This window comes from Apteryx rowi, unplaced genomic scaffold (genome assembly GCF_003343035.1).
Source record: "Apteryx rowi isolate R43461 unplaced genomic scaffold, aptRow1 scaffold_6, whole genome shotgun sequence".
Taxonomy (NCBI): domain Eukaryota; kingdom Metazoa; phylum Chordata; class Aves; order Apterygiformes; family Apterygidae; genus Apteryx; species Apteryx rowi.
The window spans coordinates 2,599,360-2,621,280 of NW_020450871.1; the positions used below are offsets into that span (position 1 = coordinate 2,599,360).

General features: G+C 41.0%; 1 protein-coding gene across 5 annotated transcripts in view; it reads right to left on the bottom strand.

The window, feature by feature from the left end:
• Positions 1-1,885: 1,885 nt before the first annotated feature.
• WIPI2 (WD repeat domain, phosphoinositide interacting 2) overlaps positions 1,886-21,921 on the bottom strand; it is a 26,539-nt gene continuing 6,503 nt past the window's right edge. For 2 of the 5 annotated variants that reach the window (XM_026082996.1, XM_026083000.1), the window contains exons 2-12: positions 21,053-21,135; positions 16,215-16,384; positions 14,546-14,642; positions 13,815-13,912; positions 13,269-13,361; positions 12,390-12,460; positions 11,143-11,250; positions 10,203-10,367; positions 9,112-9,219; positions 7,648-7,778; positions 1,886-6,825 (exon numbers count right to left, since the gene is read on the bottom strand). In XM_026082996.1, coding sequence (XP_025938781.1) covers positions 6,713-6,825; positions 7,648-7,778; positions 9,112-9,219; positions 10,203-10,367; positions 11,143-11,250; positions 12,390-12,460; positions 13,269-13,361; positions 13,815-13,912; positions 14,546-14,642; positions 16,215-16,384; positions 21,053-21,135 — 1,237 coding nt within the window. In that variant the 3' untranslated portion in view covers positions 1,886-6,712. Of the gene's footprint in view, positions 6,826-7,647; positions 7,779-8,670; positions 8,986-9,111; positions 9,220-10,202; positions 10,368-11,142; positions 11,251-12,389; positions 12,461-13,268; positions 13,362-13,814; positions 13,913-14,545; positions 14,643-16,214; positions 16,385-18,670; positions 18,804-21,052; positions 21,136-21,921 lie in introns of those variants that run through there. The other 3 variants (XM_026082998.1, XM_026082999.1, XR_003256204.1) reach the window with 3 other exon arrangements.

The following is a 21,921-nucleotide window of genomic DNA, read 5'->3' on the forward strand; positions in this document are numbered from 1 at the left end:
AATCAGAGAAGAAACAGGCAGTGATAGAACAGGCAAGCGAGAACCCAGTCTCTAGAGATCACGTACCTTAAGGAACCTGCCCAGACCGTAGCTTACAACAGGTGCCTGCAACACAGCTACGAATTTGCAACCATCTGCCAGCTGCRTCTCGGCACAAAAGACCTCGCAGGCAGCGAGCTGGCACACTGCCGCCTCGTTTCTCACTGCACCACACCAGCCCCAAGCTCTCCGAGCCTGCTCCACCGGCCTGAAGGAGGAAATGCTTCACTGACAMCACCACCGAGACACCAAAACCACACAAGTCCAGGAGGAGAGCTGCAGGCTAACTGTTGTCAATGAACTACCTTGGAGGCCTCTGATGTATCCTGAGGGGCAGAGGGGTCTGCGAGTCTCGGTGGCTGATGACAGCTGGGACTAGCTCCAGTATGGGAGCTACTGCTTTAAAGTTACCCCCTTCTTGATCTTTAGCTTGTGAATGGGTGGAGACAGGGGAAAAATGGCAGAGAACGATAGACCTAATGATGAACTGCATGTGCATGCCGAAGGACCCTAAATACAGTCAACACTCACCTGAAAGCTCTTGACCAGTATTTATTGGCGAACAGTTGAAAAAGCTGGTTTGCCCCGTCTTTATTTTTTGTGCCTTTGAACACAGTCGGTTTTTCTCCCTTCATCTGGTGCCCGGTATCTGCATTGTGGTGACTTTCCCTGGAGCCATGAGCTCCTCCCTAGGCTGATCGTATTTAGTGTGAAGTAGTGGCACTTAAACAGCAAAGTGTGGCTGTGGCCATTTGGCTGGATGTCATTAAACAATCACTTCTCCACTAGCAAACAGAGCTGTTTCCACGTCCGAACAGCAATCCGTATTTACGCACTGGGCAGGCCTAGGACAGGAGAGCAGGGGCAGTCAGACCTTCCCCTGCATCAGCAGGTCTGGAGGACTCCATCCATCCAGGGCTTTGGGGACAGGAAGAGCTGTCAGCACGACCACCTTGGCTGGAAGCTGCTGCCACCTACGCAATCTGCCAGCAGTTTGCCTCAGATCCTTAGTTTGCTCCAGGCAAGAGAAGAAGGAAAATGTCATCAGCAGCTGAACGAACGGTTTAGAATCATTCATCTGAGCTAACATAGCTGATTCTGCCTGAAGCGAACGAACACACACCAACAACGCCAGCCGGGCAGCGCTCCCCACCACAGCTAGATCCAGGAGAGGAGATGCCTGCACCTTTACTAGGTCTCTCCACAAAGTCAGGAAGGGAAACAAGGAGGGTCCCATCATTGCACACTCTTCCACTGTTAGTAACAGCAGAAAGACTTCTCACACCCTCACCAGAACCTTTATGATGGCTTCGCAGAGGAAAGGATTCATACAGGATAAAAGGAAGGGGCAAAAGGAGGAGGTACCCCCTCACCCATCCACATGGGCTCACTCCATATCTTCCCCCGGGGCTTGAAGGTGAGGAGCAATAAGCTTGTAAAGAGAGCAAAGCTAAGTGAGGTGCATATTTGAAAAACGCTACCATGGATGAGGCCCACAGAAGAATAAAGGAAGTTATCTAAACTCACCTGAGGAACAAGCAGAAAAATGCACCAGTGTTAGTCCCTCAAGAACAGTTCTAAGCGAAGAACAAGGAAGGAAAAAAAAATAAAAAATGTATTTTTAGGGAAAGTGTGCCAGAAGAAACTCACCTGGTCCTCTCCTAGTTTCTGCAAAACCCCTGCTGACAGTGTCTTTCAAGAGCTGCTATGTCGCATAGCCAGGACTAAGATTTATTACTATTGGCATTTTAGTTAGGGCTGCAGAGAGTACAGCACACATGTAGTGTCGCCCTTATCTCATCTGGCCCCATCTTCAAGCAGCAAAGAAAAGGAGGAAGACGCAGAATACTTATCACAACACAGGTTTAATTTCTTATGCAATTATAAAATTACAAACAGCAACGGGCTAGCAGTGAGAGCCAGACACTTGGTGATGTGGAATGTTAGATTTTTCCACCTAACAACACAGATATCGAACAGCCTAAGTGAGCACTGCAGGATGCAGTTTCTTCCAGGTGAGGAAGCAAACGTGAAAGCAAATAGATCCAAGCAGACAAAGGGTTGAGCCGATGTCCCACAGAATCCCAGAGCTATGGATTTTGGGACAACTCGCCGCTCTCCGAGATGAATCGGACACATGCAAAGGCAGCACAGGGAAAGTCAGTGTACAGATTACTGCAACCGCATGGTCAAAGTCACAGAACTGAGATATCAGTAGCAAGCACAACTGCACAACTATTTGCAAGCCAGAATAAAAACTTCTTGTTCGTTGTTTTCAAGGCAGTGTAAGATGGGATTTGCCAATTTAAAGTGTGCTAAAATGAAGGCATGTTACAGTTAGGAAAAAGGGGAATTTGCTAAATTCCTTTGGTTGCGCAACTAGAATCTGGAAGGATTTATTCACACTCAAAGAGCCACGCTTTCTTCACTGCAAGCCTTTCACGGTGAGGTACAGACTCCAGAAAAAGAAAGGCCTGCTCCGCACACGTACAGATGACGCTCTGCATTGCTCTCAGATGTTAACAGGTTAAATCAAGGCAACTGTTAGCCAGGACAGCTGGAGCAAAGAATAAAGCTTTCCAAGTGTCTGCAGTGACTAATCCCCATCAGTGCTTTGCAGAGCAACAGGAGTCCTTGTCCGAGCAGCAGCAGACTGTCTGTGCACACAAGTGGTATATAGAATAGCTCAGGTCACCTACGAGGAAAGAAATTCTACAGTCCTACTACCATGTTGCTTTGGTGCTAATACCACCATTAGAGCCAAGAAAGCACAGCACGAGTTCCAACGTAAAAAGTGTTTTACTGACGAGCTTCTCAGGGCTCTGGCTAACCTATTTGGAGAGCTGGTAGTTCATTCTTCCCTTTCCCTGTTGGGCAGAGGTCAGTCACGAGTTTCCTTTGTGAACTGGAGACACTTGTCACTGCATTTAGATCCCTCTCCAATATTTATTTGCATCAAGGCAGATTTGACAAGCTTTCCCCCCTCCCCTCCACAGAAACACAAGCCTAAGAAACTCGCTCACGTAGGACCTGGATGAGCAAGGTACATGCACACACCTGGTTTCAGAGGGAGCACTCGCACAAGTGTCTCACAGAACAGGGTCTCAGAGAAAACAGCTTTTACCAACCTCTTCACACTTTTAATTTCCTTCTCCTCTGCCAGGCCGAGCCATTTAACTGCTAGATTTGTATCTATAACTGTATTTTGGAAACAGTGACATAAGAAGAGCCCAGAGCACACAGAAGCTTCCTGCTGCAGAACTTGAAAGATGAAGTAGGTTAAACTGACTGATGTCAAGACACAGTATGTACACTTGCTACCTATTTACACCTCAAGAGAAACTGCTCCTTCCCTGCGATAAGCACTGGGAACAGATCCCACTAGAACCTATGACCTGAGTTTAGAAATCCAAGTTAATGAAGTTTCCCCCCTCCCCAGCTTTGGTTGTTTCTGTTGTCCATGTCTGCCCCCCAGGCTCTACTGAATGAAAAAGCTATTGAGAAGTGCAGTCAGCATCCAGGGAGAGAGAGAAAGAGAGAGACACTTTCAGAGGAAGAACACTGTCCTTCTGAGGAAGGTCAGTCTAAAATGAGAGGGGCTGTATAGCTATTCCCACATCATATGACTCGAAGCCTAGGGCCACAGCACAGGACTGCAGCCTCCTTGGCTTATCCTGGGGAACCCAGGGCTGTTAGACCATCAGAATACAGATTCATTTAGACACCACTTGTCCCACAGAGCCTAACAATTCAGTCATTACTCCAAGCTCAGATGAGGATGCAGCTGCAAATGACATCTCTGGTACATTTAAGGAAAAGGGGAAAAAAGGAAAAAAAAAGCCTTTGTGTCACTGGGATTAAACCCCATCCTTAAAGGCTTCCAACTTTGGTAGCATACTGCAACGGGGCAGTCACTGAGGGCCTAACATGGGCCTAAGGCCATAAGGGGGAAGGTTATTAGTCATATTTTTTCTGAGAAAGTGTATATCCTCATGCAGTGAACTTGGACAACACAATTTGCTGTCACCACTTTAAATATACTGTCAGTGCAGACCAGAAGACCACTGGCTCCACCCTATTAGGTGCACGCTAGTTACTAACCCCAGAACATTGCTACTTTTGCTCTCTCAGAAGATTTTCRTCTGTTACAACAGAAAAACTAGACACTCTTACTAGCTTCCAGCTAGAGTGAACCAAGCAGGGTGCAGTGATTCTCCAGTCAGTACATGGAACAGTCGAAGTCGAATACAGCATATGGAAGACACTGGGATCTCCAAACCACGTGTGCAAGATAAGCAGGTCCAAGAGTTAAGAAGGGGTTAGAATTAGCATGATAAATGCTCTCAGGTTAAGCAGTAGAAGTTAGTAAATACATTAAAGGGCAGTATCTTGCTAGGAATCGCGGCCTTTGTTTCAACTGAAGAGTTGTAAAACTTGTATGTTTAGCAGACCCATATTGCTTACGAGTGTTTACTGCTAACTATTGGTTGAGTTTATGCCAAGCCTCTAAGTATGTTATCAGGAATGTTACCAGCTTTACTCTGGAATGAGCAGACATCTGACAGCTCCTGGGTGGTTCAGTTTGYCAGCAAAGCTCAGTGGGTTTATATTTACTTCAAGACTTACATTTTACTCTGCAGTTTTGAGCTCCACAGCAAAGCTGATAGCACTCATAGCAAAAAAATTTCCAGTCCATGGAATTTAGTTGTCAGCCAGAGCTTAAAGTTGAGAGACTAAATGAGATTTCAGCATAGTTCAGTGGTCTGCTCTGAAAATTCTGGGTACTGAAGAAGATGCCACAAGTCACTCTAGCCAACTGTCTAGGATAGTCAAGGGTCTTCAGYGAATAAACAAGCCTGATCCCTTCCCTCCCATGCGCGTGCATGTAAGACCATCTTCCTTATACACTGACTAACAGCAGACTGACTGACTACAAACAGCTCTCTTTGGTATGGGCTACCAATCCCTTCTGCTCTTTTAGAGGAGGGGGAAGCCCAACTGCCCACAGTGGGCTTTGGGGACACAGTGCCACTGCCTTCTATTTCTTGACAGAAGACATGTAACAGTACCAAATCCTGAAAGCACATCCCTGTCYTGTTATGGTAGGAAGTTTACACAGAGTACTCAGTTAAGTCCAGGTTCTGTCCTCCTTTCAAGATCTGTAATCTYCTTTTCTGCTTTTATTTTTCTCTCTTTGTAAAAAGTCAGTAGAGAAAAAAGGAAGCAGCCTGCATTGCTGCGCAAAAGGCAAAACAGGCTCATTTTGGCAAAGGAAAGCAACAGTCACCCAAGTGCTTTGCTAATCATTTGCTCGCTAACTGTTATCCAAAACTTAAGAGAAGGCACATTACAACCCTAAAAATAGACTGCAGCACTGCTCAGCCTTGGACAGGCCTAGCCAGGGTCAGGGCAGTTAAGGATTCATTCCAAAGCTGCCAAAAAGATAACCAGTCCTTGGAGAGCATCACAAGAGGTACTCTGATGAAAGATGAAGTAAAAAAAGTAAGTATGGTTATCCAACAGAAGAGAACCCAGAAGAAAATTAAGCTTCCAGAATCATTTATATTTACATCAATGTTTGAAAAAAAACCCAAAACCCTGAACCTTCACTATCAGAGCAACACACTCAGCCCCAGGCTGGAGGGAAGCAAAAAGTGAAAGGAGAGTTACGCCTTCCAGTCAAAAACCTTAAGGCTGTTTAAAGAGCAGGGCTGRCATGCTCTGAAGGGTCTTCAGTCCAGCCTGACAGAAAGGATACTGTCCTTGCTTTGAATAATTTTCAAAAAGTATATAAAAAAAGATTATTGCTACTCTGACATGGACAGAAAATAATCTACAGGAGAGAAAGTGCATGCCACATCCTTAAAAATACCCACAAGTGTACCAGCTACTAYGAACTACAGGCACCTAAGTACTAAAGGTATACAAACAAGAAAGTCTCTAGCAATTCCTCCTTCATTCTAGCCTTCTTCCCGCAGTGATTTTTATTCTTCCTTGCACAGGCACTTTCTATATTCTATATCCTTGTGCAGGGAAGGACCTCCAGTTTTCCATCCCAGCAAACAGAACACTCCCACAAATACACAACATTCAGAAGGAATTTTAATTAACAAAATGGTCCAGGAAAGGGGAGGGAAAACCCCAAAAAACAGGCCACTGCATTTGAAAGGTTGCATGTCAGTCACTAGGTATGCCTGCAAGCCCATGCACAGGAAACCATTTGGACCTTTGTCAGTGCAGAACTAGTCTCAGCTTCCAGAACCACTTCTCTACTCCTTCCTTATATAAGCTAAATATTATATACATATATAAAAAAAATACAAACTTGAGTCTGTTATAAAGTGGCTTCTCTTTCTTTCTCTCCCTCTCCTATGCTCGCTTGGCACATGAACGCATGCAAAGCTAGTAGGCTCCGAGGGCTGCACACACAGCAGGTTTTGGCAACAAAAAACACAGCTAAAATAGATAAGCAAGATTAAAAGCCACTGAATTGAAAATCATATATTTTTCCAATGGTATAGAATTAGAACTACAGCTACGACTTTTAAAACGTAAAGAGTCTGTCATCCTCTCTCCCAGCTCATGTCAAAGTTCATAGCAGCATAACACGAGATTCCTCAAGAAACATCAAGCCAGTGTTCTCTGCTTCAGGAGTGAGTTCACAGGTCAAAGTTCAGTCCGTCCGAAGAATCATGGGGGGATGTTCACTGTCTTCATCCAATCTAAGTGCGTTGGTTTCATCTTCCAGGCAAGCTCCACCCACAGCACCCAGGTCATCTGTATAGGCTGCAGAGAAAAGAGTAAGTAGYTGAGGGATCAGCAGCACAAACTGAAGCTTGGATCCACAGAAGTGACCGATTCAAGCTGAAGTACCAGACGTTACTTGAAACGGCTTCATTGCCATCCTACGTTTGCCTTCGTCATGAACCATGCCCCTCCAAGCCAAGAGCAGTTTCTGACCAAACTTCAGAACTCCGTGTGTGCAGAAAGCGTGCTGTTTTTCTACTCCCACCCGTGAACTACAACAGCTGCAACTGCAGCACTGATGCTGCATGTGCAGACTATGCTTCCTCTGCAGTTGAAGCTGTGACTTGAGTGCCGTACAGAGATGGTAACTCTGTATGCGCAGGCTCCATTCACTTGAGAAACTCCAGCATTAACCAAATTCTCATCTGCTCAATTTAACAAAACAGTGAATCATGGTAAAGGGTCACCATTTCTACAGAGGAACTGTGGGAGCACTTACCACAGCCCTGGTAAAATAAGGGCTGTAGTTCAGATGCTTTCCACAAGGTCCAGGTGCGGAACTCTTGTATGAAGTAATTTTGTGTTAGGCACCTCAAATAACATCTGGCAAATACTGCAAACATTGCAGTAACCAACCACAATCCAAGACAAAGTTCTACCTAGGAGGTAGCAAAGATCACTGATCCATCTAGATGAGGCAACTGTACTTGACAGATGCTCTTTTCCTACTGCTCACCAATGCTTCACATCACATTGATAGTTATGAAAAGCTCAGTGTTGAAACAGAAGAGCTCAAGCAGCCATCTAGAACAAAACAATATGCAGAGGTGCTCTCCGCCCCATTTCCAGCCTTCTCCTTACCATGCCTTGTGGGTGAGGAAGGCACATATGTACCTTTAGTCACAGCAGCACTGTACGTCTGTGCTACCAATGGTCGGTCATGGGATGCAGACTCTAAAATTTCGTTGGCTGGCTCCATACTGCCATCAAGCCTACCAAGCAGAGAGAGGTTAGCTGGAGAGGTGATCTACCTGGGCGCAATAGAGCTTTAGCTAACAGCTACACAAGAACATCTCATTAGACATGCAAGAATAATACATGTACACATGTAACATGAGAAACTTTGTCCCTTCAGGAAGGCCTGGCACCTTTTCCCACCCCCTGTACTACATATCACTTGCACTATGACAGAAGTATCACACCATTCCAGAGGACTGTCAAGAAGGCATCTTTGACTATATTTCATATTTAACACTGAAGACACATCAACCATGCATTTACCTCTGGGGCATGGTATCAGGATCTAAATCCTAGCAGCTGATGCTACGGAAAAAAATGACTCAGACTGCACGTAAAAAAAAAGTGCAAAAAAACCCCACAAAAAAACAAAAAAGCAAGCAAGCAAAAAACCCCCCCCCAAACCCCACAATCCAATCAGCACTATTACAGATTGTCTCTTGAGCTCTGTCCACAACAGAGCTGGTTGCTTCACATATACTGAAAACCCTTCTAGTGAAGGTATTAGACCATTTCAGAGATTAAGAACTTGATAAAAGCTTCACTCTAAACAGACATCACTTCATCTGCAAATGAAAGCACAGGTCAAGCCTTGAAGTGTTCAGATAAAAGTTTTCTAAAAGATCCATTCTTGACCAATATTACACAGTTGACAGAACTTGCAAACCTGAATCATCAGCATGAGTTACTGGCTTTAATTCTATGATTGATCATAAACGTAATCCAATCATATTACCCTGTCTGCTCCCTACAGACCTTAGAAAAATAACAAGGCCTTGTTATATTTCCCTGAACCTTTCTACAGTACTGCTACCAAATACATAGTTTGGCTGGTCTTATATGAGCAAGGGAATTTAATAAAGATACCTGTAGAGAGAGAATACAGGTAATTCCATAGGTTAGACTCCTCTGTGTAAAATCAAAATAATGTCTCTTTCTCCTCTCTGTCACCACTTCATTTATTGATGAAGTGGATGGTGCGTCAGATGTTTCAAATTCTTGTCAAAGTAACTGAACTTAAACTGCCAAGTAAGAGGAAATAGGAGCATACGGCTAATAATGATTGACTCTTCACTGCAATCAGACAGTGTTAAGTTTCTGCTGGTAGGGTGGTGCTTAGTGTAGTAGATACTAGGAAGAAAAATGCAGGGGATTCTGAAGTTACTCATTCATGTCACAGGTCTGAAAAAAAAAGTAGTTTAAAGAAATGAGCTGTTCTAGGTTAGACTTTGGCAACAAGGTAATAAATTTAAGAACCAACTGGATTTTGTAAAGAAATGCAGTGGTCCTCAGCTCACATGAACTTACTTGTGCTGCTTCATTAGTGTGCACTCTCCTCCTTCTTGGGGGTCTAGGTTGTACATGTAGAGATACCCATCAGCAGCCCCCACCAATAAACGAGGGATCTTCTGAATTCTAGAAGGGTTTATGGGAGAGCAAYAGAAATGAAGAATATAGGCTTCATATCAGCAAAGAGCCTCCCTCCTCCCTCTGTGATTTTAAGCCAGTATTTTCCATATTGTCACTTCTAGATAAGGAATACACAGACAGAGCACCTAGGAAGGAACTGTGTGCAAAGGAGTAAGGCATAACCACTCTGTGGGGCTAACGGGATGCCCATAGGAATCAGTCAACTCATACATAACACAATAAAACAAATTCAGAAGTTACTATCCTGTTATCAGCTTTGTGCAACTCTGCAGGCCAATATTGTAACATGAAGTATTTACTTATTTCATAAATGTTACAAGGCTTAAYTATTGCTTAAACTGTGCCTTGAGATCCGAGAAGAGAAAGTACAAACATTAAGTCATTTAGCATAAAACTATAAAACCCCCCACAAAATAAGTTTCTACTGCTCAGCTTATTGCTTTGGTAGCTGTGCCGAACAGGCCCTGCCTTTGGCGAAGACAGAATAAAGACTACATTTAGATAKCATAATTAACTTTAAATGAATGCTATGACATTAGCTGTTATTTTAGAGACAAGAATAATATGAAATTGCTTTCAAAGACTTCTTTAACAGAGAGTTAACAGATTCTGCAATTTAGCAACATAAAATACCATACTACTCCGTGTATCTCTAAAGTAAGTGCCATAAGCCCACGGGTGTGTTCTCAAAACCCTTCTTTCAAAATTAGAAGACATCATCATCTTTAAACAACGCTTAGAAATAGCCTATTGCACATTCAAAATTATGCTCCTCCCCAGACTGTGAGATTAGCACTTTCACATAGCTCTTCAACAGAAAGAGGCCTTGAAATAATTACAGATGAACCAATGCTCTGCCTATTACCCGCTTTGGTGGAGATGAGGTACATCCTACAATGTCAGCATTTCCCTAGCTCAGTAGTGGCAGCCCAGTAGCTGGCAAATGCAGTTTCAATTTCTTTACTCACGTAGCAAGTGCACAGATGTTTTTGTGTCCACAGAACGGCAGGCGGACCGTAGCAAAGGCTCTACCCTGGTTGAACATTTCTGTGACTTGAGAGGGCAGATAGCTTGTTGAGGCCATGAGCACTTTTCCAAAGTAACCTGTCCAGGTTGTAGGCTCTTCCTGAGGTCTACAGTGCAGAAAAAGGCAAGGGGGAGGGAGGAGAGAAGAGACTCTGACTTTGGCTCACGTTGTAGAGACAGAGGTGTAAGCACTTTGAAACCTTTATTTCTGAAGATGTTAAGCAGTTATTTAGTTTCTCTTCAGAAATAACTAATACCATTGAGAAGTCTGATATACTCCATCTATGCTAACGGCACATATGTGCCTTACAATACCCTCAGCCTGTTCCTGAAGAATGTTTACAATAAACTGATACTTCTGTTTATAAAACTGCATTTCATAAGGTTCATTACATACGAGCAGGATCCATTGGGAAGTACTACACCTTATCAACAAGTTTTTAATTCATCTGCTTATCACCAACCAAATCATTGTCCCCAACACCTTCCACAGAAATTATAAATAAGAATATCTCCTCAAATCCTAAATAAGAACATTTAACAACTTGTCGCCTTTTAAATTTCCTATAGGCAGCTGGAAGGTATTGTTGAGGCAGTTCTTCCCATATCAATGCGTGAAGAGGCAAAACACAAACTGAAAACATTTAACTGCCTCACATTCCTCTGCCAAGGACATCCAATTTCCCTTTGGTAGAAACACCTCTTCTATTCACTAGAACAGCGTGCAGCTCAGCAGCAGCTGATTCATAATAGACTTGCTATGTCCTTAATTTTCAAGAAGTGTTCAAAAGAAGTCTGTCCATACTTTGGAGAACACATCCTGTCAAGTATAATCAATTTAAAAGCCTTTCTCGAATAATCTAAAGCACCTTTGAAACCTACTTTTCTTTCACAGTCTCAAGTTTGAAGATATGCACTGTCTCTGTGTTACTGGATGCAGACAGAAACATGCCATCCATGCTGAAAGCCAATGAACAGATGCTCACACACCTAGGGGAAAAAAAAAAAAGAAACAAAAAACCCAACCCCCCAAAACATTGAGGCATTAGTATTGACATTCAAACGTGGCATCAACTGGTGTAAGAAGAAAGGTACTGTTAAGTATCTCATGATGCTTAAATGGGAGTATTAATTCTCCACATTGTTAGGCAGGAGTCTCTCTGCACATTCACCACTAAGGAGTTCTACAATGTTCACATAAGCTGCAATGTGAGAGCAGGGAAGAACTCTGGCAGCATGGCAGAATCACTTGCTTTTTTCCCCCCCTCATATCAGAGACTGCAGGTCACTCACAATTAAGCCAAAGCATCTGAAGGATCTGTATAATTAAGCAGCTTTCTCAATCATCACTGCTTTGCGAATCAGAAAGAGAACATTTCTACAGTAAGCCTTCCTACTCACTGATACTGTCTTAAGGCACTTCAAGAGCAAAATCCCCATTAATGACTTTCAACTCTGACATATATTAGATATGGGATCAATTAGTAAGTCTGAACCCAGACTTACCTCCGCATAGAATCCAGAAAAACTACAGTTACTACTATCATAAGCTACAGTATCACGTCACAGTGATGTCCAATGATCACAGTGCTAGCAAGATTTAGAAGAGAGCGAAAACATGAGCTGTACTGCCTCTGTTTCACAYCCCCATTTTGTTATGGAACTGGAATCTATCCCAAATGAACCTCCAGTGGTCTTAAGGAAACTAGCATAAGGGTCTCAAGAGAAGTTGCACCATGGAAACCAAATACAGGAATCAGTTATTTTGAAATAACTATTCAGAAAACATGGCAGCCATATGCCAAGCCATAGGAATACTATATACCTTACAAAAGGTGACTCATGTTAAACAAGTGCCCTCACCAATACATTTTTAAAAGGCAAGAGTAAGTACAATTCTGAATGGATTGATTTGTAAGATAGACAAGTCTGAGGGAGGGAAATTGGAAAGCATTCAATCTGAAAATGTTATAAGCATACAGGTAGGGGCCAAAGAAAATGAAAGAAGGCAAAACAAACAAACAAAAAAACAAAAACACCCCCCAACCCCCCAGGATGTCAACTCAACTGTGGAACATACTGAAGATCTACTGCAAGGAATGAGCCTTAGCTAGTTATTTGAACTTTACCTCTTCACTCCCCTTCGGAATTCAAAGAGTTTCTGTCCCTCTGGAATGGAAAATACTCTGATCACTGTCCCCTGTAAAGAAAAAAAAAAAAAAAAATGGAGGTTTTCAGGGTGATTTTTTCATTTCAAGTACCTGCATTGTGCCTTAGCACTGGTGAACAGTGGAATCACAAGCAATAACCCATTTTGCTATAAACTTACCACAGTTGACGTACACCACACATTAACATAAAATATTTATGGACCTTATTCCTAGGATGTATTTGAAGAGCAGAGAAATGAAAGGTGAAAGCTACTAATGTAAGAACAAGCTCAGCATCAAGCACAGCCCCTTCTTTGATCATATTTAATCATGAAAACAATCACACTACCCACTAGTACAATCACCTGGACATATTTCTGCTTTTATCAGGCGAAAGCATGTTACATCTCTAGATTCTAAGCATATTATCCAAACAGGAGAGGCCTCACATTTTCTAGTTTATACAGTTCAAAGAGACAATAATTTGTCATCGTGTGTTAAAGATAGGAAAGATGCTTCTCTCTGACTTTAACTGTCATGTTTTCATTAGGAAGACAGCATCAAAATAAGACAACTAATATCTAATACATATCCTGCACTAATGGCAGGAACGCTTAGAGAATTGCCCTGATTACAGCCAGATTAAAATGTATTTATTTAAATAACCTTATTACCCAACATTTCACAGCATGAAAATCATGTCAAATATCATTAACAGTTCTTAGATTTGTCATTATAACTGTAAGTCTTCCTTTTTGGCACTTGTACAGTTATAGTGCCTTTTTAAACTTACTTAAATTGCTTTGAAACAAATTTCATTTTGATCACTGTAGATAAGTCCATAAAAAGCCACCTTACCTTTTCTGATGCAGTGGCAAGTTTAGTACCACTTGCGTCAAACGCCAAAGCAGCCAAGGGACTGTCATGAGCTGGGATCATATTAGCAGCTCTCTGCAGGAGTGAATCAATAGAATAGAACCTTAGTACAGCACAGATTAAGAGCTACATGTTCACAGCTTAATCCTCTATGTACAAGAGCATTTAAGGCAAATTAGGTCTTATTCTGTGGGCAACAGCTTCAATATTTGTCTCAGTAACTGGTAAAACAACAGTATAAAAATTATCACTGAGGCATGAATACCAATGTGCAGAAGGCGGCTATTTAAAAATAAAATTCAAATACAAGTTACTGTATTTCTCTACCKATATGCCTAACTCCACTCATCAAATATTAATGTCTTTCTTTTCTTTGCCAACTTTCTGTGAAGTCCAGCTATAACAGATACTGCAAATTGTAGTAGGGGGAGCTAACCTGAGCGTCTAGTAAYTCTTCTCTGAGAAGGTTAAATCATTTCCAAAAACTGCATCTTTAAAAGCGGAAACAGTATTCATAAAGACCCATACCAGATTGATGGTGTCAAAGACCTGTACTTCTCCAATAGTTGCACTCCCTGGGTAAGCCAGGTAGCAGTTGTCATTGTTTATTGATAACGCGCACAGTCCTAGAGGGATAAAAAAATTGAATAAAAGAGGCAAATTCCAAAACTTATGTAGCAGAGCTTCTGATTCTATATGTTTGAATATTGCAAATATCAATTCAGGTCATCCTCACAAGGTATTGAGGGAAACAGGAAAAAGGACAAGCAATCTCAGGGTCAACCTGCAACACATCCAACACTTGACTATAAAGACTAATGAAGTTTAATAGGAAGTACAAAGAACTGTATAAAAACACTAAAAACTACAATAATTGATGACGAGGTAGAATTTCCCAAGCTCACCATGACTCTGGAAGCACTAACCTAACATATGCTTTTAACAGTAACAAATTCAGGCAATATCTAGTTTGTATTCCCCTACTTCTCCTTTCTGAACTAAGATTTTGATACATCCATTCTAGGAAACAAGGATACCAGGAAGATACAGCTCAAGGCATGGGCAGAATTTGCCATTTGTTCCATAAAAATCTCACCTGGACTGAATGGGCAGACTTTACAACAACACTTGTGTACTTGTCACTTCAATTTGAAAATGGAATTAACGATGCTTTAGTTCCCTCTAGGAAACACAGAGTCATGAACAGACACAGAATACACTTTTTTCAGAGTTATGTTAGGGTCTAACAAAATATTTACCTGCAGGATTGGGAGGTGTCTCCCTGATTGTATGTAATACCTTCATGTCTCGTATGTTGTGTATATAAAGAGACTCTTCCAAACATACTATCAGCCTCTAGACAAGGGAAAGAAGATGAAATGCTGGTATAAAAAACAGGGTTTATATGAAGTTATCAATCCTAAAAAAATTGTGCCCAAAAATGCAATAGGTACCTTCCAATAGAGAAAAGGTTGTACCCACCTGATGGGAAGAAATAAGACTCTGATAGAAGATACACAAGATACACCTCTTGACAAGGSTTCAACACCACAGTACTACACTCGGTCACTTGAACTGACCAGTGCACTTGACTCCTCTCAACCAMGCTAGTGCAAATTGATTTAAATGAAAATGATTTATATCACTAGTTTAAATCAGCAAACCAGAAACCTTCATTTAAAGTGATTTCATTGTAATTCTACACCTGCCCTCATGTATTTTTACCCCCAAAAGGACATAATTTTCTGCTTTGGCTAAATAGAAAAATACACAAGACATACCTTTTTTAAATTAGTTACAGAGCCTAATGCCTTCTCATATTCTTTAACCTTTGTGAAGGACTTTTTTTTTTTTAAAACTTGGATTAAGTTCAGCATCTCATTTGTGTTTTGTTAGACTACATCTAGATGACTAACAAGACATTCACCCATTTTACACTACCTCACTATGCCAGAAATCTAACTGGCCACTATGCCCCTTGTGATTTTAAATAGGAATCTCATCTTCTCAAACCTCGCTGCAGGTGGAGAATGAAAAAGAGGATCTCTTCCTTCAGAGGCCATTTTTGCACTTTGAATGATCTAGTTGAATACAGAGAAGCCTGTATCTGCAGCAGAGGCTACTGATGATTTAGTACTATATCAAAGTACGAAAACTTTACTAGTTCAGTGATACCACTTTCTTAAGTATTCAGTAAAACTGTATTTAAAAAAATATTACAAAAGTGAATGTATAACAACTCAAATTTTAAGCCTAAACAGGAATGGTCTGTTTCACTTAGTTTTTACATTTAGGACCATAGGATGATTCAGGTTGGAAGGGACTTTCAGGAGGTCTCTGGCCCAACCTCCTGCTCAAAACAGGGTCAGCTACGAGGTCAGACCAGGTTACTCAGGACTTTCTTTCTAAGGAAAGACATAAATACAGAACAAAAAATGCTTAACCTAATATACTTACTCAGATGCCATACGATTTTACGGAAGTTTGAAACCCACTTCCTCAGTGAGATATATGATGCTAATCCCCATGTCCCCAGATCAAGACACAATGAACAATGTTTACACTGTGAAAGAACAGATCAAGCAGCTTTGCCTAAATTAGGTTCGGGTACGTATCTGAGGGCCATACTAAAAACTTTGAAATTTTAGTGTCTCATATAAAAAGTATTAAAGAATCACACAGGAGTTTCCTATCTGCTTTTTAGGAAGATGCCATGGGATACTCTTCATGTGAATATTAATACCTGACCATTTCATATGTGTGAAATCACATCAAGTGTCTATACACCTTTCCAAGCTATAACTGGAAAAGTAAAAATTTCAAATAGCAACTCTGTCACCAAGGGCAGGGGGGAGTAGGCAGAGAGAGTGCCAGAGTAAGACCTACAATCCCTCCCCTTGTTTTCACCCAGTCAAAATTACTACTCACCTGTCTATTGAGTTTCACAGCCAAGATGGTGTTGGAGTAACTGTAGTTGCAAATCTCAGTCCCCTTCTTAAAGTGACAAACTTTCAGCTTGCGTGGAGCTTTAAGGCTAACTATGGCCACCAGACTACTGGAGAACAGTCTCTCCACAATGCACACATCTTCTGTGTCAGCTGAGGCACCACAATAAGGGGGGAAAAGATAGAGGGAGATTTCAGGAAGATGATGATGCACATTAACAGACAATATTTTCTTAGACAGTTATTTCCTAAGAAAACAAACATTCTGGTGCAACAGGTCACTAAGTGAAGGAAGGATGCAGGATGGGTTTTTAAAGCAAAAAAGCTACACAGTGAATGCTGATTTACAAGGGCCTTTTTCAGACATCATGCCAGTTTATGCTTCAGAACACTGTCTACTATTTTTTTCCATTGATCCAAACAAAAAAGTTGCAAAATGATGTAATATACCAAGTTATCAAATTCCAGAATCTTACAACCTTCTGATTATCTCTTCATATACCCTGCCAAAAAAATCTACACTTGCCTAGATTTCTGTGATGCAGTGCATGAGAGGATTTTTGGTGACAAACAACATAGCATTTCTGCACATGGATCCATGAAGAAAGATTACTGTATTCAAAAAAGCTGGTCAACTCATTTGCTAAGGCTGCTTCAGCCACTGATCAGTAGGTATGTGTATATATATGTGCGTGTGTATATATATACACATATATACACACACATATATGTATTTTAAACACACTTTTACCTAATAGTTCCTAAAAACACTTTGAATAGGAATCACTGAAGCACAGCATGTATGCGTAGCCACAAAGCAGCTTTATTTTTTCATGCATTCTACCATAAAAACACTGGAGGCAAAGGAGGAACACAGAGTCACTATTCAGAGTTTGGGCAAAACGGCAGGAGGGAGTGGAGTCCAGGCTCTCCAGCAAAGAATTGCTTCCCAGAGCATCTGATTATAGTCCGGTATGAGACCAAGGTGGTAGGAGTCCAAGGCCCATCATCAGTTATCCTGGCACTTGTTTCCCCCTCCCTTCCTGAGGCTTCCCTCGGAAAGCTGTCTGGACATACTCTTCAGAGCAGTTTTTAAATAGTCAAGAGGAACACCGTTCAGAACAGTATGGGGGCATTTTGAGCACTGAGGTAATCAAAGAAAACAGAAAGCCTATTCCCTTGCTAGATAAATGGCAGTTTCTAGCAAAGCTAGCTGCACAGATGCATTTGATACCAAAGCAGAATGAAGAAAGCTGTTAAACATCAGAAGGAAGCAGAAGAGAGTTTTACTAGATCTCTAGAGCTACCTGCTATATCTGCCATTCCATTACAGAGTAGAACCAAGACAAGCTATTTGAGCCTTTGGCCTTGGTCCATTACAGCAGTCAAACTTTTCAGAAACCAGTATTTGGATTAGCACAATGCTTAATACTTTCCAAACAGGAATACTGACAGTTATTTCTGAAGGCTTTTGTTTTGGCCAACAGATACATCAAACTACTAACATGTTCTCATTACCAAAGACAGAAATTTCCTGAAAAAGTGTTATCCGTCCTACAGTCCCAGCATATGACAATGCCATGGCTGTGTAACATACCTGGTTTTAAAGTGATTACTCTGGGCAGTTATTTCAGAAAAAAATTGAAAACATTTAAATTCTGTAAGCTCTTCCGAGAGAGACAGCATGCAAAAACAGCCTCCTTAAGGAAAAGGAGCTGGTTAATACTAAGCTGTTTCAGTATTCTGTGCAACAGAATTGACTTTTCTCCAAATATTCTATCAATATAATATTTTTCCAGAGAGACTTTGAAAATGCAGTTTCCTCATTTCTGCAAGTGGGATAGTGCGTTTTAGCAGTAATTTTGTTTTCAAGTTGTTCTCCATTTTCTTGATGCCACAAACACCACATGAAAAGAGGCACAGGTCCACGTTCCTTGAACCAGTCTGGTAACATAACCTACATTGTAAAATATTTAATAATCTTTTATCGGATTTCCATCTACCCCTGGAGCCCTTCATAATTTCACAAGAGTTAGAAGACCAGCATAAAGAGACCAAAACGCAGTCTGACTGCTCCCTCTTCCTGGGGAGGGGGAAGTCAGCTTCTTTCCCCATTCAGGAACAACTGTGGTACAGCTGCTGGGATTTTCTTTAACTCTCCCAGGGCTGGCAGGAGAACAGATATTTCAGAGCAGAAACAGCAGCAGAAATTTAGATGAAAAAAAGTGTTGTACTGCACTGCACTGATGCAAGTTAACCAGCAGAGAAGGCATGCAGGGAAGAGCACTGTTAAGAATTAAGCAGCCACAGAAGCATGAAGAATAACTTTCAGAGAAGAGCCTTAAAAACTAGAGAAATTTCTTCAGTCTGGCAAGAAAAGACTTGCTATATTACAATACAGATGGTATTTTTAAGGAAAAAGCTTTTAATCAAGTTCACCTTAAAAAATAAGGGATGCATCTCTGTTCCTTTGTCTTCCCATAACAGGAACGAGTAAGGGATATAATCTCTTCATAGCTGCCAAGTCATGTATGCTTTCAATGAGAAATCATTCAAGTGCCAGGCTATACTGCACATCTTATGTCCAGCTGACCTGAATTAACCATATTTTTAGAAGCACTAGTTAAGTCCTACAGTAATGTAGTTAATCAGTTTTTTGTTTTTTTGTTTTTTCTATTTGTATACTATTCCTTACACTGTACAAGTGAGGATTACTAAAAACCTCAGATTGAAAATACAGTCAGAACAAAGAGCAGAACTGTAATGTGATTTAAATATCAGCAAGGGGAGAACAAGCAAATACGTAACAAGATTACAGCTTTATAAACAAAAGCATGCAGCATCACAGACAAGGGCTGGATAGAACCAGATAGATAATGATCAGCTGTGCTTTTATTCAATTTTTAATCCAAGAACAAAGCAGGCTATAAGCATTCGTTATGCCTTGAAGCACCCTCCACTATAATACTTATTTCTATAGGGGGATCAACTGAGCAGGGAGTTGGGCAATTTTTACAGTCACAGTGATGAGAGCAGACAGAGAAGCCTCCCATCCTTTTCAGTCATGCTGTCAAACACAAGACAGCTACAGTGTATATATCAGTTTACTTTAAACACCTACACAGTCCTGAAAAAGTCCTTGCCCAAAACAACATGAAGTTTTTAGAACCACTTACCAACTAAATTGGGTTAGGGAGAGAGAAGAGAAAGCCTCAAAATACCTTTCCTTCACGGATTGAGGTACCCAATAGGCAGGAAGTTGTCTACCTCCACATCAAGGCTACAGCTTTAAACAGGCATCGTTTTCAACCCCAAGACTCAAAATTATTTAACAAGTAATTACGCAGAAAAAAAAAAAATCCAAGTTTTCAGATCTGCTGCAGAAATTGCATGTCCTATGAGCATAGGTAAAGTCAGGATGCCTTACACAGCTCAAACTATCCATTTTCTACTAAAAGTTCTCTTGCCTTCTGTGCTCTACACATATAGTCCTAATGCTCATGGAAGAAAACTTCTAATGTGAAAGAAGTTAAGCTAATAAAGGCAGCCTAGAACAATTCCAACACAGGACTGGAATCAGCAGATCTAAATTTAATCCCAGCTACTTCAACAGTTTGCCACAAGATTTTGAGCATGGCACTTTATCTAATCTGTACTTCTTCTTTCAAGGACTACCTTAGAAGAAACAGCTCTGCAAAGTTCAGTTTCTCTCAGTATGTCTATTCAGCGTCTCATACAATGGGAACCATCTTCATTGAAGTCTTTTAGGGTCATATCAGGCCAGATACTATAAGTGCCTAAGATACTACAGAAGTCAAGTACCTTCACTAACCAGTAGAACCAGACCATGACTCAAATGGACAGATCTAGCTGCAACACCTAAGTTAAGCTGACCACAGGTGCCTAATTTGAACTTCATAATTACTTCTCTCCATTGACTGTACTGTATACAGAATCAGGCTGTCACCATGGGTAACAGGTGATGAGTCACACCATTTTCAAACTTAAGATGCCACAAGGTCAGGTCACTCAGGGAATGGAGTCTGAAGGCAACTCTTTTGTAGCATGATACATTAGGATCCTACTACAAACCCTGGCATCATAGTCACCGGTACTATCTGTTCACACAGAGTTTATAGGAAAGCAAGGATACTCATGCATAGCATTCATAATTTGTTTATTAGCATCTCAAAAAAGGGAAGAGGATGAACTCCTGGCAAAACAGGGGGTAACACTTCTCCCCTGAGCCTCCCCCCCTTTTCATTTCATATCCTATTCAATTGTGATCAGTAATGGAAGAGTTACTGGAATTTAGATTATCCCCCTTTTGGACGAGAAAGCCTTCAGCTATCATGCTCAAAACCATTTTTCTAACAGCAAGAAGTAGAATAAAAATTAAACAAAGTTAATAACCAAGGCTTCAGGTTTTCTGATAAATAAAGGTATATCAGTGGTTGCCTGCCCCAAAAGTCAGGCTAAAGACCCAAAACACTCTCCTGGCCCATTGAATTTTGTTGTACTCAGTTGCTAACCTGACTACGGGCCATAAAATTACAAAAGCAAATAGTCCTTCTCATGGCTAATACCAGATTTCACAGCATGCCTCCTGATTTTAAATATATAACACTGATATGTAATTTTATCCTGCCAGCAATTAATTGTTTTGTATTTGTGTGAAATTTCATCAGAAACTTAAGGTTCCTCTCATGTGACTCTCAAACAACCTGTGAAAAAATGAAACATGTCTTATTCTTCCTGAATTACGTCAGCTGATGGAATTGAAAAAAAGGGGGGGGGGAGAAGAAAGAAATAGATACTCACTGCATTCATAGATTTGCTCTAATTTGTCCACAGAAGAAAGAGAGAAGAATTTGTAGCCTGATTTACTGCCAACAGCAAGGGACCTGGAAAAGAAACAAGCCAGTCAGAAACAGAAATAAAATCTGCTATGAATTACCCTTGGACAGATTCCTACCCTGTTCTAAAACTCTTGTTGGGGGTAGCCCAGGAGGAACAGCAAGAAAAAAAAAAAAAAAAAAGGTCAAATAGCTTCAGAGTTGCCCCAAGTGTGGAATCTTATTTCATGTCTTCAGACATGAGAGTTCACAGCTTAATTTAAGCCTACCACCCAATTCTTATCGGCAGTTTCTCCCTACCATTCCATATGGACTGAAACTGAAAGATGACTTGAGTAATGTAATGCAAACCAATTACATCATTACCTCACCATGAAAGATGACCTACAAGAAACTCCTTTTAAACTGGGCTTGTCAGAGGATTTCACATTGCAGCCTTCCCCACCCACCCCCAAATAATTTTGAAGTTAAAAAAAATAAATAAAAAGGAATTAAAGACTGCCAACTCTAATTTTCCTCTGTTTTTATCTGATGACATTCAAGCATGTCCTAAGAACATAGTTAGGTCTCAATCTTAAAATAAATCATTAGCTTCCAATAAGCTGTATTTTGATACACTGAACTGTCAAGTCATGCAGTACAAGGCTCAAACCAAACCCGGTCAGTCACTCTGCCACACTACCCTCCTGAACTCAGTAAGATGAGTCACTATAATCCAGATGCACTATCAGTTCTGCATTTAGAATATAATGCAGATTCCTAGATTTCTTGCTCTTTCCATATTCCCTCTCCTGGCTCCAGAAGCGAGCCTTTTTTTTTTTTTTTTTTTTTTTT